Raw genomic sequence first — 17101 nt, 5'->3', positions numbered from 1 at the left:
CAGATGCTTCAGACATTATAAAACACCCAAACTATTGCATCATGTCATCCGAATGAATACGAATAAATTTGCTGTTTCATTATAATTTATTTCGGATTCGTTGAAATTTGTTAATATTGTGATTCGGAGATTTGGATACATACGAATCTCTGAATAACAAACATTTTGATTCAGAACATAATGAATCTCAAATGTCTAGTGGCCAACTTAAGTCTCTCAGTCTATGTATGACCTTGGTTGTGCTTTATTTTTCACTTCAATATTGAATCACAGTTAATGTTTGTCCAAGCCTGCCCACCATGTTGTGATGGATCCAATTTTCTTTTCAATTTTTTCCCTTTCATATCACTCCAGGAATGCCCACTCTGTCTGTTTCAATATTATTTTTTATTAACACACATTTACACACTAAGTTGGTCATAACTACTTTTTTATCAGATAAAGAAAATAAATAAAAAAATTAAGGAAAGAAATAAAGAAGGCCAAAAAAAGAGATTTCTTTTTTTCTTTTTTGTTTCACAACCATAGTCAATGGTCGTTCTGCAGCTGATAAAAGTCCATAGTAATATCAGCTTGGCCCAGCCCAGGTCTCCATGTGGTGTGACAAGTGCATGACTTCCTCCATAACACTGGTCTACCCCAGGCCCGTGTCTCAACAGCTTTGTGGGGAGATTCCATATTTATTTGTTCTAGGTCATTCCCGTTTAGTCATTTTTTTTTAATGTTTTCTTCCAGCTGCAATGTATTGAAAGTCTGTGGTTGGTTTGGGGTACTAAGAATCCACCCACTTAGTCATTGGATGTAACATCAATGTCTTCTCCATTGGATTGCTTGGTGGCCAGCCTCCATCTGTTAATGTGGTGGGAGCCTTTCTTCTTCTGATCGGAGTCTGGTCCTTCTTCCTCCAACTTCTGTCTCTTGTACTTGGTTCTTCTGTTTTGGAACCAGACCTTCACCTGTTAAAATAAAAGAAAGAATTGAGCTTGTGTGATCTTATTAAGCATGAGTTACTTTATCTAATAAAGTACAAAATAAATAAAAACAATTTACAGAGCAATCTGCAGCTCTGCTCCCATCTACATCAGCAACCTCATCTCTAAATATCAACCGAGCTGTCTTTTTCGTACCTCCTAAGACCTTCTGCTCTCTAGCTCCCTCCTCACACCCTCTCATGCTTACATACAGGACTTCCTTAGAGCCTTCCGCTGGAACTCCCTACCCCCAATCTGTCCATCTATCTCCTACTTTGTCTACATTTTTGGGCAATCCCTGAAATCTCTCTTCATGGAAGCCCTATACCATCCCCCACCTAACTATGGAAAGTTTTGTTGAACAACTTATCCCCACATAGTTATTACATTTTGTATCACTAGCCATTCCCTTTAGATTGTAAGCTTTCATGAGCAGTGTCATCCTAACACTCCTATCTTGAATTATTTGGAATCTGAATGTCTTCATTTAATTTGTAAAATGCATTGCAAACTGCTGGTAATATATAAATTCTGATTATTATTATTATTAATAATAATAATAATACTTTATTTTAATTATTTTAAATATATCTGCAGTAATTTTTTCCTCTCCTATAGACACAACAGGAAGTGAAATGAAAACCTCAGACAATTTTCACTGGTACAATTGGAAATGTCCCCTTTGCGCCTATTATAGGGGCTACTAAAAAATTTTGATTTTAGCTCACTTTCAGTCCTAGTGACAATATTTACAAAGGACAAAAATAGGATTAATTTCCCTAGTTGGCACAAAGATGGCTAAAAACAAAACAGCTGACATGGATTTAAAAAAAAAAACTGACAGGTACATGACTGTTCTATATTTTATCCTAAAGTTAAAAAAATGATAAAGAAAAAACAGATTTTTTTGCCCTTTTTAATTTTTGGTTTTCTGTCTTATCCATTGCAACATATTATTATTATTATTATTATTATTATTATTATATCATGCATGATTTCTATAGCCCCAAAAATGTTGTGCAGCACTTTACAAATTACAGGGAACACTTAATTTATTTTGATATCTGATTATAGCCATGGAAGACTTCCTTCTATGTAATTTCTACATTTTGATGTCTTAGGTTATATAGAATTATTGAAAGTAAACAGATTAAAAGCTTAAAATATGTTTACTAAAAGAACAACATAATAAAACATGACGAGTACTTTCATCTTAGGGAAGATGATGTGACTCTCTCAAGATTTTTTTTTTTTTGTTCAACAAAGACTACAAAAAGCCAGGTTCAAACACTGCATTGTTATCTTTAGAGCAGGATTCTACCTATCCATGTGTATAAACCTACTGCAGGAATGAACCGTTGTTTTGTGCTATAAAATGGGAGAAAAGTTTGTTTAAATGGATGAGAAGTTTTAAAATGTTACCTTTCAAGTCATATAAATAGTAAAATTTAGTATTAAATGACAGTAGATATAACATGTCTTTAGAACAAAGACTGTCAACCTTTTTATCTTTGGGAAGCTAAAAGTTGTGTACAAAATTTCTGTTAATTTATTAATTTCTGCTTTTTGTAACAAAATTTGTGATTCTAAAGAGTTCCAAAATTTTTTGTTCCCAAATGAGCCCCAACTGAAGGAGTAGTTTTTCTGCAGAAATGCCAACCCTAGAATTGACTGTAAGACTTTTATTAGACTCCTGGTCCAGGGGGTGATTCTCAGTTCTAGACTGGGGGGTAATTTATGAAATAACTGTGCACACTAGTTAGGCCATTCATTATTATTTATTACATGTATTTATATAGCATTGTCAGTTTATGCAATGCTTTAGATATTTATCATTCATATCCAGGGGCGGACTGACAACTCATGGGGCCCCCGGGCAACAGGGTATCATGGGGCCCCTGTGTCCTTACCCAAACTCAAAAAAGCCTATGAAAAAGGTACTAGGAGCATCTCATGGGGCCCCCTACTGACCTCGGGCAGTGCCCAAGTTTCCAAATGGTCAGTCCGCCCCTGTTCATATCAGTCCTTGCCCTCAAGGAGCTTATTTTATTATTTATTTTAGGTACTTATATAGCGCCATCAATTTACGCAGCACTTTACATATATATTGTACATTCACATCAGTCCCTAACCCTCAAGGGGAGTACAATCTAAGCTCCCATCTCTCATTCATACATACACATACTAGGGGCCAATTTAGACAGGAGACAATTAACCTACCAGCATGTCTTTGGAATGTGGGAGGAAACCAGGGTACCCAGAGGAAACTCATGCAGGAACAGGGAGAACATGCAAACTCCAGGCAGGTGGTGCCATGGTTGGGATTTGCACCAACAAACCTAGTATTGCCAGGTGGAAGTGCTAACCATTTAGCCACTGTGCTGCCCATATAATCTAAGGTCCCTATCTCACATATGTATATGTGTGTGTGTATATATATATATATATATATATATATATATATATATATTTACTTAGGCCAATTTAGAAAGGCGCCAATTAACCTATTGACATTTCTTCACAGTATGGAAGGATACCAAAGGAACACATGCAAGTACAGGCAGAACACGTAATGCAGCTAGAACATTAGGTAAAGGCCATTGGTGCACACTATAAACCCAGTTTTAGCAGAACATTTTTTTATTTTGCTTTGGAAAAAGGGATAGAGATTTTGCCTTGTTTACATTTCTATAAAACCTGATTCTAATAAACCTGTTAGGGTTGTATTGTACAAGAGGTAAGAGGTCAAGAACTTTAATGCTGATAGTGCTGCAAAGAAAAAGAATGGAGACCAGTCAAAAATGTTCAGCTCAGCATTTGAACTTTTCCTCCAGAACAGCAAGGTTATCCATTGCAGTTCTACATGTATGAGGTCAAGAGCCACAATGCTGAAAATGCTAACTATAGAAAAGACCAGTTTAAAATGTTCAACTCAGCAGGTAGACTTTTCCTTCAGTATTCCAAAGTTATCCTTTTGCAGTTCTACATGTACAAGGTCAAGAACCACGATGCTGAGGGTGCTAACTATGGAAAATAGTGAAGACCAGTTCAAAATGTTCAACTCTTCAGGTAGACTTTTCCTTCAGTATTCCAAAGTTATCCTTTTGAAGTTCTACATGTACAAGGACAAGAACCATGATGCTGGCAGTGCTACAAAGAAAAAGAGTGGAGACCAGTCAAAATTGTTCAGCTCAGCAGGTAGACTTTTCCTCCAGAACCGCAAAGTTATCCTTTGCAGTTCTACATGCACAAGGTCAAGAACCATGATGCTGAGTGATAACTATGGAAAAGAGTGGAGATCAGTCAAAATGTTTAAATCAGTAGGTGGACTTTTCCTCCAGAACCCCAAGGTTATCCTTTGCAGTTCTACATGCACAAGGTCAAGAACCACGATGCTGAGTGATAACTATGGAAAAGAGTGGAGATCAGTCAAAATGTTTAAATCAGTAGCTGGACTTTTCCTCCAGTACCGAAGGTTATCCATTGCAGTGGTTTTTACTCAATGCCTTGTCCCATTCTCGGGGTCAGACTGGGCTAGTACTAATAATGTATAGTATATTGACTGACCTCACCCAAGTGGAGCAACTTCACCAGACATTGATCAAAGCAGGACCACAATTAAACAGTTACCCGCTCCTTGCTCAGACCTGCAACTACATTGTCTAGCAGATGAAAGTTTTCCAGCAAGTCCTGAGATGCCATAGGACTAAATGCCTATGTGAGATGTCCTTTAGGAAGGTTCACTTTTCACTATGCCTGCTAATCACTGCAGCACCATAGCACATTTTGCGTGGTACAGTTTCTTTTTTTCATGAGGAAGCCACTTAGTTGTGTTTGCCACCAAAGTCTAAAGTTCGCAGTCCTCCTGTGCCCATTATGTTTATGCCTAAATTGTTTAGACCACAATGATCAGATGTATGTGTTGGTGCCATCTATCTACCTTTCTATATCTACCATTATATATCCACTTACAAAATTTTTCACTTAGAGATCCAAATAATGAAACTTTATTAAAACAATGGTGTATGGCCTACCAGGCTTTCAAGCAAAGCATTAGAGAATTGTATGGCTCTCACTGAGTAAATTACTTTTCAAAGCTTTTGAGACAACCAAGGCCGTCTCACACCCTGCCTTAAGAAGAGATATGAGCCATCTCAAAATTTGCAGCTACGATTTGCTCCAGTCCAATAAGAGGTATCATTTAACTCTGCATTTTTGTCAGTGAAGCAAACGCGGGATTGGGAAATTGGCGTAAAACATGCATATTTTAGTAAATCCTACCCTGTTTTTCCGGAGTCTTTGAGCAGTTTGAAGTGTCAACCCTTCATGCGTTGTGTTAAGAAACAACTATATTATAAGTCGAGTCATTTACTCATTGTATTGGCTTGAGTTTATCTGGCAAAAAGATGATGGTTTAATATGTCATCTAGCGGCGCTAATAACATTGAATGGTCTGCGGAGAGGGGGAGGGGGGAGGAAATTATCGCATGCGTGAACAGGAAAAAAAAAAAATAACATATATTTCAAACAGAATCTACTGGGTGAGAACTCAGCGTGATGGCAATTATACACATTGACTAATTCCAAGATATTCAGCGTGAGCCGCAAACTCTCAGTTGGCCACAATCCACGAGAATGTGAAAATGCAAACTGCATATTTAATACTCCAATTTTAAAATGCAAGAGTACATGATCATCTCTCAGAAAGGAGGCAGACAGGCACCCGATGACATGTAGACAGCTGATACGTGGCACACAAATTCAGGGTAAAAGGACACTAAAAGGGGAGCTCTGTAGCATCATAGAGTGACCAACATTTTTGAAATAAAGTTTTCTTCATACAGGCGGAACAAACCTGTAAATAAAAAATGGACTTCTAGGTGTCAGACATGTGCCACTTGATGGAGAATGCCCAAAACGCGCTTGAGGTTCTAGCCTGTCCTGCTACATGTTTCATGTCAGAGAGGGCCTTCAGTGCAGTTGGGGCGCAGATTTGTGACTACATATGTTACTGATAAAATCAATACATTTATTTAATATATATTTAACCAAGAAAAGAACTAGCACATTTCCCAGTTATTCTTGCTGTTGCTGCCAACATTTCTACCTCCTGGCACCTTTCCCCCTTCTTCTTCCTTTAGCCACCAATCAACTGTCCCCCCTCCCCCCCAGCTAAAGTTCAAATTTTTTTTGGAAGACAGCTCTCTGTGCCTTCTGTCTTAATATTGTGCCATGTCCTCATTGCCTTGTCTGTTATTTAAACTTGTGCTTTATGTCTAGAAAATGTGGTCCCAGTAGCCAATATGCCCAAGACCTAAGGTACAGAGTCCGAGGAGCCACCTGGTAATCACCAGGCCATCATGCAAGGAGAGATGGGCTTGCAGAAAGGAATGTGAGCAACAACTGCCAGATGTGTTCTAATCACCGCAATCTAAAATCATAATTTAAAAAAAGGGAAAAGATACCAATGTTCAGAAAAATAGTGGCTAAGGTGTTGACAATTGAAGAGCTAGCTAATAATCTGTTATTGTGAACAAAGATTGGTCCTTAAAAGGGTGTAGAGATATCACCTTGTCACCTGCACTACCAAGGAAAATGACAACGTAAAAGGCTTCTGAGCTAATGCACATTGCCCAGGCATATCCCACTGTTTTTGCTTTTTGAAAAGAAAAAGCCGTTAAAATAATAAAACAATTGCAACAGTATCAACTACATATGCCCTGCGAAAAAGCCTATTATCACTGTAGTTCATGTGGACAGGGACTTGCTGGACAGTGCTGCGGGACATCAGCAGCATTAGATTTTAACGAAGAAGAAAAAGGTAAAAAGCCTTCCCTCTTCCTTGCGACATAAACTTTAACAGATGTCACAGTGCCTACAAGTGCCTGCGTATTGTCAATATGGCTGCTATGACTTCACCTTTTTATTCAATAGGCGCCTATTGGCCATACTAACCCAGTTGACCTAAGTCTGAAGGACAGGAAGTACACAGGTCACAAGAGAATTTGGTCTGGTGAATTCCCGCATTCATTTGCCATGACAGTGATCCTTGAACATGCAAGACGCACCCAAACTCATGGTAGTGGTGAACCCGAACCTCATCCCTACTGTTGTGTTAACAGTACCTTTGACTGGAAACACTTGAACTCAGTATGCAAAGGGGTATCCACATACATTGGCCATATATTGTAGGTGTGATGGTAAGGTGTCCACCGCTTATTGACAAATGGTTTTCTTCACCATCCCCTTTAACTGTACTGAATTGTGAGCACAATTTATAGACATCAGTGTAGTCCACTTGGGTCAATCAATTGATTTTTTTTTTTTTTTGTAGAGATTTAAAAAATAGAAATATAGATCATAGAAACATAGAAAGATGACGGTAGAAGAAGACCAAGTGGTCCATCGAGTCTGCCCGTTTTGGGTTTTCTTTTTGTTTTGTTAACTTTTTTTGGTTGAGTGTAGATCTGTGCTTGTCCCAAGCATGTTTGAAGCTGTTTACTGTTGCCCGGCTCACTACCTCTGCTGGAAGTTTATTCCAAGCATCAACTTCTCTTTCAGTAAAATAGTACTTTCTGAGATTAGTTTTGAACTTTCTTCCAGCTAGTTAAGGGTCATGTTCCCGTGCTCTTGATTTTGGTTTCATGTTAAAAATACTGTCCTCCTGAACCTTATTCACCCCCTTGATGTGTTCCTGAAGTCTCTTGAAATGTTTTATCCCCCAGACCTTTCACCATATCTTATCAATATATTTTCCAGAACTGGACACAGTATTTTAAATGAGGTCTAACTAAAGATCTATATAGGGGATTCAGGACCTCCTTCCTCCTGCTGATGAACCCTCTAGTGATATAAAGATCTATATAGGGGAATCAGGACCTCCTTCCTCCTGCTGGTGACCCCTCTAGTGATATAAAGAGCTATATAGAGGAAACAGGACCTCCTTCCTCCTGCTAGTGACCCCTCTAGTGATATAAAGATCTATATAGAGGAATCATGACCTCCTTCCTCCTGCTGGTGACCCCTCTAGAGATATAATGATCTATATAGAGGAATCAGGACCTCCTTCCTCCTGCTAGTGACCCCGTTGGTGGCATAAAGATCTATATAGGGGATTCAGGACCTCCTTCCTCCTGCTGATGAACCCTCTAGTGATATAAAGATCTATAAAGGGGAATCAGGACCTCCTTCATCCTGCTGGTGACCCCTCTAGTGATATAAAGATCTATATAGAGGAATCAGGACCTCCTTCCTCCTCCTGGTGATCCCTCTAGTGATATAAAGATCTATATAGAGGAATCGGGACCTCCTTCCTCCTGCTGGTGACCCCCTAGTGATATAAAGATCTATATAGAGGAATCAGGACCTTCTTCCTCCTGCTGGTGACCCCTCTAGTGATATAAAGATCTATAAAGAAGAATCAGGACCTCCTTCCTCCTGCTGGTGAACCTTCTAGTGATGTATCCTAGAATTCTATTTATTTTCCTCACTGCCTGGCCACACTGTTTGCTCATTTATAATAAATAATATAAAACAATCTTTTGAAACTTTCTTCGACTGATGTTATAGAGTTTCCTATTTGGAAAAAGTTGAACAGATCACGTCCTATACATTTGAAGTTAATGGACGGTTAGCCTTGTATGGACATAAAACTCTTCCAAATTAGATTTTGACCTGGATTCTCAGCATTTGCCCCAAAATAGGAAAAACATTTATTAACTAGGAAAGAGTGTGTATATTGGTGAAGGGTTTTTAAAAGGTTGGACTGTTTCTTACAAACCGTCTTTGTTTAGATGGCTGCTTTTGATAAACCATCTCAATCATGATTCAGTTGGGCCTCCCAAAACAAGTTTAACCTTTAAATATTCAAATGTTAAAACATAATGTTATTAGTCTGGATAGAACAATAAAAAAGTAATAGATGGGATGAAATAGTTGCCTTTCTTCGGTAAAATGGTTTAGGCTCAAATCAGTGCTGGTCGTATACATTGTATCCAAAGGTCTTGGCTCTTGGTCATGTGATCTGATGGAAGGATCAGGGTTCTGACTGACCCTATAGTAGAGATCACATGACCAAGTATGTGAGCCTTTAAACATGTGGTCAACACTGAAGGGGCACTAGAACAGCATTATCTTCCGGTAACACAGGTATTTAGCCCTCTGTTTTACTCTTCGATAAAATGGTACTCAACTCTCCCCACCCTTCGTGTTTTTTTTCCAAGTATCTGTAGTGCTCTAGAAAGCAAATACTCACCCACACAGCAAATCCAGCATTGTCCCTCTGCGAATCACTCTTTAGTTGCCACACAGCAGGTCCTGCTCCACCATTTTGGTCCTCTTCAGCCAGCTGTCTCTTCCAGGTGTAGGCAGCTAGCTCCAATGATGTGCCCAACCTGCCTCCTGGACCACCCTCCTGACTTCCCCCCGATCTCTCTGTGTGCCGATCATGCAGCCTCCTGGGAGATGCGATGAACGTGTCCAAGGAGGCTGCAGGACCAGGTACAGGCCATTCTGGCCTAGGTTGAATAGGGATACAAATTTCACACAAAAAATTTCCAAAATTCTGCTTGATAAGGTGGGAGAGTTAAGATTTCTCCCTTTTGGGATTTGAGTTCAGCTTTAATTCATCCCAGCACAATTGTTGATATTTCAGTATTTGAGAATAGTTCTAGTTTAAAATATTTGGTCCTATTTCTCACAAGGCCTATGAAAGTTTGGTGTCCATCTAGTCCCGGTAGCTACTGATTAGAAGTCGTGACCGGTAGCTATTAGAAACAGGTCAGTCAGTATGCTAGGAGCATGTGGTTTGCACGCCGGCAACACGCAACCACAGATCATTGCATACCGCACACATGTGCAGCAGTTTGTTGTTTTGACCAACTTTTCCTGCCACAGTGGTCAGGAAGATGTTAATAACTACAACCAGCGTGTAGAGGTCTCAGCAATACAGTCCGGAGAGGAAATGATCAGGTTATTTTAATTGTATGTACCAGGGGCGGACTGACCATTCAAGCACTCGGGCACTGCCCAAGGGCCCGGGGTCAGTAGGGGCCCCCATGAGATGCCCCTGGTACCTTTCATTGGCTTTTTCATAGGCTTTTTTGGGTGTGGGCAAGGACACAGGGGCCCCATGATCCCCTATTGCTCGGGAGCCCCATGAGTTGTCAGTCTGCCCCGGTATGTACACTCTAAAAATGAACTTCTCTTGTTGGCTTCCTTTTGATCTGTTAAAGAGGTTTGTTCTATATGTTCCATAAGAATGAAAAAGTAAATCTTGTGATCTTGTGTGATCAGTTATCATATTCTCTGTTCTGTCTGTGGACTACAGAACAGCACCCACCATTGTTAAGGAGAAGAGGAGAGGGGAGGTGTTAAGCAGTCCTGCCTAGGGTGACAATGCTGCTGTTCCATAGATAAAGTACAGTTAGTGAGCATTGTCACTCTAAGACAGGAAGTGTGTCACTGGCAGAATCACCAGATAAAAATTAAGAAAAAAATCCGAAAAAAACCTAAATTAGCCACCACATCTAAGGACTCGTAAGTTGCAACATACACTCACCTGCCCCTTTATTAGGTACACCTTGCTAGTACCGGGTTGGACCCCCTTTTGCCTTCAGAACTGCCTTAATTCTTTGTGACATAGATTCAACAAGGTGTTGGAAACATTCCTCAAAGATTATGGTACAAATTAACATGAGTTACTGTTGCCTTTCTATCATCTGGAACCAGTCTGCTCATTCTCCTCTGACGTCTGATATCAACAAGGCATTTTCCTCCACACAACTGCCACTCTCTGGATATTTTCTCTTTTTCAGACCATTCTCTGTAAACCCTAGAGAGTGCATGAAAATCCCAGTAGATCAGCAGTTTTTGAAATACTCAGACCAGCCCATCTGGCACCAACAACCATGCCATGTTCACAGTCACTGAAATCCCCTTTCTTCCCCATTCTGATGGTCTGTTTGAACTTCAACAAGTCGTCTTCATGCTACTTCTACATGCCTAAATGCATTGAGTTGCTGCCATGTGATTGGCTGATGGGCAATTTGTGTTACCAAGCAATTGAACAAATGTACCTAATAAAGTGGCCGGTGAGTGTATGGCATCTTTATTCTTGGGGATACCCTTAAATGCTACAGCATCTTCCAAACACAGACCTATTCATTTTTGGTGGCCTGACCCTTTATTTATACTTTTTGTTGAGGCATTGTGACAAAAGAATGTGGCTCCACCATTCAACAAACAAACCCATGTTGGACAGTTTGCATTGGCCTTCCCTGAGTAAATAAACAGAAGGTGACAGACATTCTTAGACTTCATTCAGAGGAACAAAAGAAGATTTTGGGCTCAAATTGTCACCTTCGTCACTTGTGTTTCTCCATGTTCAAAGGTGTCCTTCTTGAGTGATTGACAATCCTGTCCATTGTGACAATCCACCTGATTTCTTCAAGGAATTGCAACATTTACTTTCACAAAGGAAATTTCTTGGGTCAACTCCTCTGTGTTCAAAAGTTTTGACCTTTCCAAGCTCAACACCTGCTAAGAAAACCTTTTTTGGCCTTAAAGCTGGACTCCAGGCCAACAGCTAAATATACAAGTTTTTTTATTTCTGTTCACTTGCCTCTGCCACACAACACCTTCATCCTTGTGACCTAACATTTTTCTCTGCTGCAGTCCAGAAATGTAGCCAGGTCACCTCCTCACCCCCAAGCCTGTGATTGCTGTTGCTGCCGCCATTGTTTCACCTCCTGGCACCTTTCTTCCATCTCCTTCCCTTTGCCAAAAACCGGTGCCCCCCATTCCCCAGCTAAATACCCAAGGATTTGTATTTCTGGCCTCTGCCACACAATACCTTCACCCTCGTGACCTAACACTTTTTCTACTACAGTCCAGCAATATATCCTGGTCACTTCTCCACCTCCAGTCTGTGATTGGATAGTGAGCAGTGGCGGACTGACCATTTGGAAACTCGGGAATTGCCCGAGGGCCCGGGGTCAGTAGGGGGCCCCATGGGATGCCCCTAGTACCTTTTTTCATAGGCTTTTTTGAGTTTGGGCAAGGACACAGGGGCCCCATGATCCCCTATTGCCCGGGGGCCCCATGAGTTGTCAGTCCGCCCCTTGATAGTGAGAGAGCAGCAATTCACCCCTCTGCTCTCTCCTCCAATCAAAATGATTCTTGTTTGCACATGATCGTGCAACATACCTGATTGGGCCCCTTGGTTTGCTCCTCCCCTTTTCAAGTTGAATGCTGCTATGCAGCGGCTGATATCAGGACAGATGCAAGTACATGCAGCAGCTGCATTTAAGGGCATAGTCCATCTTTGGCAAAATGCACCAACAATGATGTAATTAAATGAACATTTGCTAGATCTCTGCATTGAAGCCTGCAGAGCACTGCGACCACAATCAGTGCAATGTACTGGCTCTATTAGAGCTTGTTCACACTTGCTTTGGTCTCTGAAGACCCCTGTACATTCAGATCACTCTTCAGAGATTATTTCACAGGTGGTGAGGAGGCTTTCTCACTGCCTGCTTTAACTCCTTGAACCCCGCACTACCACACTGCATGTGGTTGTGGGGCACCTGCACCATTCACCTGAGCTGTGAAAGGGACAGGGGATATAATTCCTGCTGCATCATGGCCATGGAATGTGTACCCCCCCAGCTGGTACCCCTGTAGCTAAATTGGGAGTAGTTGTGGGGAGGTAAAAATGAAAGCCAACCTTGGGTTTTTACTGCCCATCAACTACTAGTGTGAACGAGCCCTGAATGTTTGTACGGCGTATGGACCTGGCTGGAGGGAGTCCCAGTGAACCACAGAGTGGCAAGGGAGAAGGGATCTCCAGTGCGCTCCCTCTATCGGGGTGGCAAAGAAACTTGTGGTCTTTGTCAGAAAATTACCCCTGGCCTACATAACATAGCTGTGTGGTCGAAGACATACAAAAAGTTTGGGTTTTGGTGTCGGTATTTTATATCATAATTTATATTATACCCTTAATATACACTCACCGGCCACTTTATTAGGTCCACCTGCTCAATAGCTTGGTAACACAAATTGCTAATCAGCCAATCACATGGAAACAACTCAATGCATTTAGACATCTGGACGTAGTTAAGACGACTTGCTGAAGTTCAAACCGAGCATCAGAATGGGGAAGAAAGGGGATTTAAGTGACTTTGAACAAGGCATGGTTGTTGGTACCAGATGGGCTTGTCTGAGTACTTCAAAAACTGCTGATCTACAGGGATTTTCGGCATGGCTGGAAAATGGCCCTGAGAAGCCTGCACCCTAGGGGTGTGTCAGAACATGACTCATTGTAATGGTGAAAAATGTGAGTGGGTACCAGTGCGGTTAACTTTCTGAGCCAACTGAAAAATGGAGGGCAAAAACAAAACAACCCAAAAATAATAAAAAAAAAATAGAAAAAAAAATAAAAGTGCAGGAGGGGAAAGTCAAGAGTGGAAGGATAAAGGGGGAGGAGGAGAGGCGAGGGGAGGGAGGGATGGGAGAGAGGTGAGGGGAAGCAGGGGCGGACTGACCATTTGGAAACTTGGGCACTGCACGAGGGCCTGGGGTCAGTAGGGGACCCCATGAGATGCCCCTGGTACCTTTTTATTGGCTTTTTCATAGGCTTTTTTGGGTGTGGGCGAGGACACAGGGGCCCCATAATCCCCTATTGCCCGGGGGCCCCATGAGTTGTCAGTCCGCCCCTGAGGGGAAGGGGTGGGAGAAGAGCACCTTGGAATGCCGTACCGGCCTAATGTCTCAGTACTACAGTAGAGGGAAGGGAAAAGGAAGGAGGGGATACTCTGTTCTTCTTTCATGAGTTGACTATGATTTGTTTCATGGCTGGAAAAAAGATGTGATACTATTTTTGGTTGGTAGGTTGTTAGACCTTTTGTTCCATCATGGCGTAGGGCTGCCCAAGGGTCCTTTGGTATGATCATAGTAGAATAATGCAGTATTCTGAAATCCAATACCAGAATTTAAAGTTAATGTAAATTTATTCAATTATTCTTAGGGCAAGACCACCAAATGTAACATATGTCCCCAGTTTGGCCACATCCTTGGGAACATTTGTCCGCTATATCGTGGGTTTGTCCTGGTAATCAGGACCAGGACCCAAAACCATCCCAGTAATACATTGTATACTGATCCACTGAGAGGTACGTTTGCCGAGCAGTTTGCTGTGCTACACAAGAGTTTTCCCATTCCTTTCTTGTAATCATTCTTTAACGTACGTGTGCGATTTCTGGAACATATGTTAGGTGAGTATAATATGGATAGTAATTTGGGCGGTTGCTTGCACTCAGGAGTCTATAGGAATGAATGGCATGGCAGAGCAGCTGGGAGCATTTTGACAAGTGGCTGGATGGTCTCACTGAATCGAGGACAGATGAGTAGAGGACTGGGGGTTGGAGGTGCTCTAATATTTAATTATTTTATAGTGCCATCAATGTACGCAGCGCTTTACATATATATTGCACATTCACATCAGTCCCTAACCCTCAAGGGGTGTACAATCTCAGGTCCCTAACTCACATTCATACACACACATACTAGGGACAATTTAGAAAGGAGACATTTAACCTGCCAGCAAGTCTTTGGAGTGTGGGAGGAAACTGGAGTACCCGGAGGAAACCCACGCAGGCACAGGGAGAACATGCAAACTCCAGGCAGGTGGTGCCATGGTCATGCAGATATGAGTATATCAGCTAGAAAGGTGCACTTACAATAGTGTTAGAGTCATCTAAGTCAAAGCTAGGGGGTCACAACACAGGAAAACAATGTACTATTAACTTCTTGTTATCAGTATTACATGGGTAATTGAAGAGTTCAATCATTTGGAACTAAATGCCACAAAATTCTTTCCTGAGATTTATCAGGACATCCACAGTGATCTTATATGGGCAGCACAGTGGCTAAGTGGTTTGCACTTCTGCCTGGCAGTGGTCGCCGGTTCGAATCCCAACCACTGCACCACCTGCCTGGAGTTTGCATGTTCTCCCTGTGCCTGCGTGGTTTTCCTCCGGGTACTCCGGTTTCCTCTCACACTTCAAAGACATGCTGGTAGGTTAATTGGCTCCTGTCTAAATTGGCCCTAGTATATGTATGTATGAATGTGAGTTAGGGACCTTAGATTGTACACCCCTTGAGGGTTAGGGACTGATGTGAATGTACAATATATATGTAAAGCGCCGTGTAAATTGATGGCGCTATATAAGTACCTGAAATAAATAAATAAATAAATAAAATAAATCTTATACTTATTTCTTCAAATTACATTCATTTTCAATCTTTTTATTAGCAACATTTTTTTTAAATGTATAAATAGACTTAATTCATATTCAGCAAATTGAGTGAATGCCTCTGTTTATAGCCCTGATCATTTATTTACAACCTCCATAAATATGATCCATAAGATATAAAAAAAAATGAAATGCTTCGATTCTATCTGCTGCATAAAAAGATATTTCTCGAATGAAAGTGAAAACAAAATTGTCTATCTCACATTTCTCTCTTTAGCCTCCTCTTTAATTTGTTTCTTCTTTTCTATTTCTTTTATTGAAACATAGAAGAGAGACGGCAGTGTCCCATCTTTTTTATATATTTTTTTTCTTGTAAATTTCTGTATCTTTATAATAAAAAGATTAAAATATACTTTTGGTCTAAATAATTTGTAATTTGGAAAAATAAGTATATACTGACTCTGGATGTCCTGGAAAGACTCCTGAATGGTCATATATACTGTACATGGGTTATGGACATCCCCAGTCAGTTATTGCCCATGTTTTTAAATTGTTACTTTTTTTTTAATTTCTGTATCTTTACAATAAAAGATTAAAATGTACTTTTGGTCTACATTTTTTTTTAATTTGGAAAAATAAGTATATACTGACTCTGAATGTCCTGAAAAGACTCCTGAATGGTCATATATACTGTACCAGGGGCGGACTGACCATTTGGAAACTTGGGCACTGCTCGAGGGCCCAGGGTCAGTGGGTCAATGGGGGGGCCCCATGAGATGCCCCTGGTACCTTTTTCATAGGCTTTTTTGAGTTTGGGCAAGGACACAGGGGCCCCGTGATCCCCTATTGCCCGGGGGCCCCATGAGTTGTCAGTCCGCCCCTGTACTGTACATGGATTATGGACATCCCCAGTCAGTTATGGCCCATATTTTTAAAATGGTAATTTTTTTTTTCACCTATTTGATAATTTAACCATGTATATTATTTTATTAGGTATTTTTTTTTTATCAAATTATATTTTTGTAAACATTCAATTCATGTGCCCTTAAAAAAAAATTTTCTTGACCTGAAAATGTAATTTATAAACATTTTCATGAATGTGTTTAGATTACTGCATGAGTTATTGTTTAGTGCATTGATGCCAGTTATCTAGGGGCATACAAGAAACACAGGCATCACATCCAGACATTTTTAAAAAGCATTTAATCAGTTTTCATTCGGATGTAGCAGAAACTTGCAACCCATGTCTATATTAAATGAAAAACAAGCACGTGTTTGCAGTTCCGCAAATCAAGAAAATGGCGTACGTGGCATTTTAGTAAATGTTACAAAAAATCTCCAGCTTGGGTCCAGGGCAGATGCATCATCTATGCAGCTGCACAAGGGCTCTCTGGAAGTTAGCGCCAGGCAGGTGCTGTGGCCCTTCTCCTGCTATCACTTGGACAGGTGGGATTTTGGAAACATCCTTCATGATGTTCCAACCATTTTCCAGGTTTGTAATATGCAAGTGCTAACTGCACCACCAACTAAATATTCTCCTGGTTAGGTCCTGGTTAGGTCAAAGCACAGAGCAGTGGTGTGGAAACAATGCATTTACTAAAACGTTCTGACAGAGCCTGCTCTCCAGTGGATCTACTGTACCAAACCACTGTTCTTCCACTTTATCTGAGACCATGTGACCAAAACCAAGGCATGTGACCAGTGCCGAGGCTGGAGCCATAATATTACTTGTTTCTGTTCATTATTATTATTATTATGGCTGGAGCCATAATGTTCGGATAGAGCCTACTCTTCAGTGGATCTACCAAAGAACTGTTCTTACACTTTATCAGAGACCACATGACCAAAGCCAAGGCATGTGACCAGTGCCGAGGCTGG

At 40.9% G+C, this 17101-nt stretch overlaps 1 protein-coding gene across 1 annotated transcript in view; it reads right to left on the bottom strand.

Moving 5' to 3' along the window:
* Positions 1 to 368: 368 nt before the first annotated feature.
* The window catches only part of LOC149436987 (homeobox protein EMX1), a 101878-nt gene continuing 85145 nt past the window's right edge, over positions 369 to 17101 (bottom strand). Inside the window, exon 3 of the mRNA XM_089661197.1 lies at positions 369 to 956. Within this exon, the coding sequence (XP_089517323.1) occupies positions 789 to 956 (168 nt within the window). The 3' untranslated portion in view covers positions 369 to 788. The remainder of the gene's footprint in view (positions 957 to 17101) is intronic.

Source organism: Staurois parvus, unplaced genomic scaffold (genome assembly GCF_062004578.1).
Source record: "Staurois parvus isolate SC_StPar_1 unplaced genomic scaffold, SC_StPar_1.0 ptg001325l, whole genome shotgun sequence".
Taxonomy (NCBI): domain Eukaryota; kingdom Metazoa; phylum Chordata; class Amphibia; order Anura; family Ranidae; genus Staurois; species Staurois parvus.
This window is presented reverse-complemented; position numbering and strand designations above follow the sequence as displayed.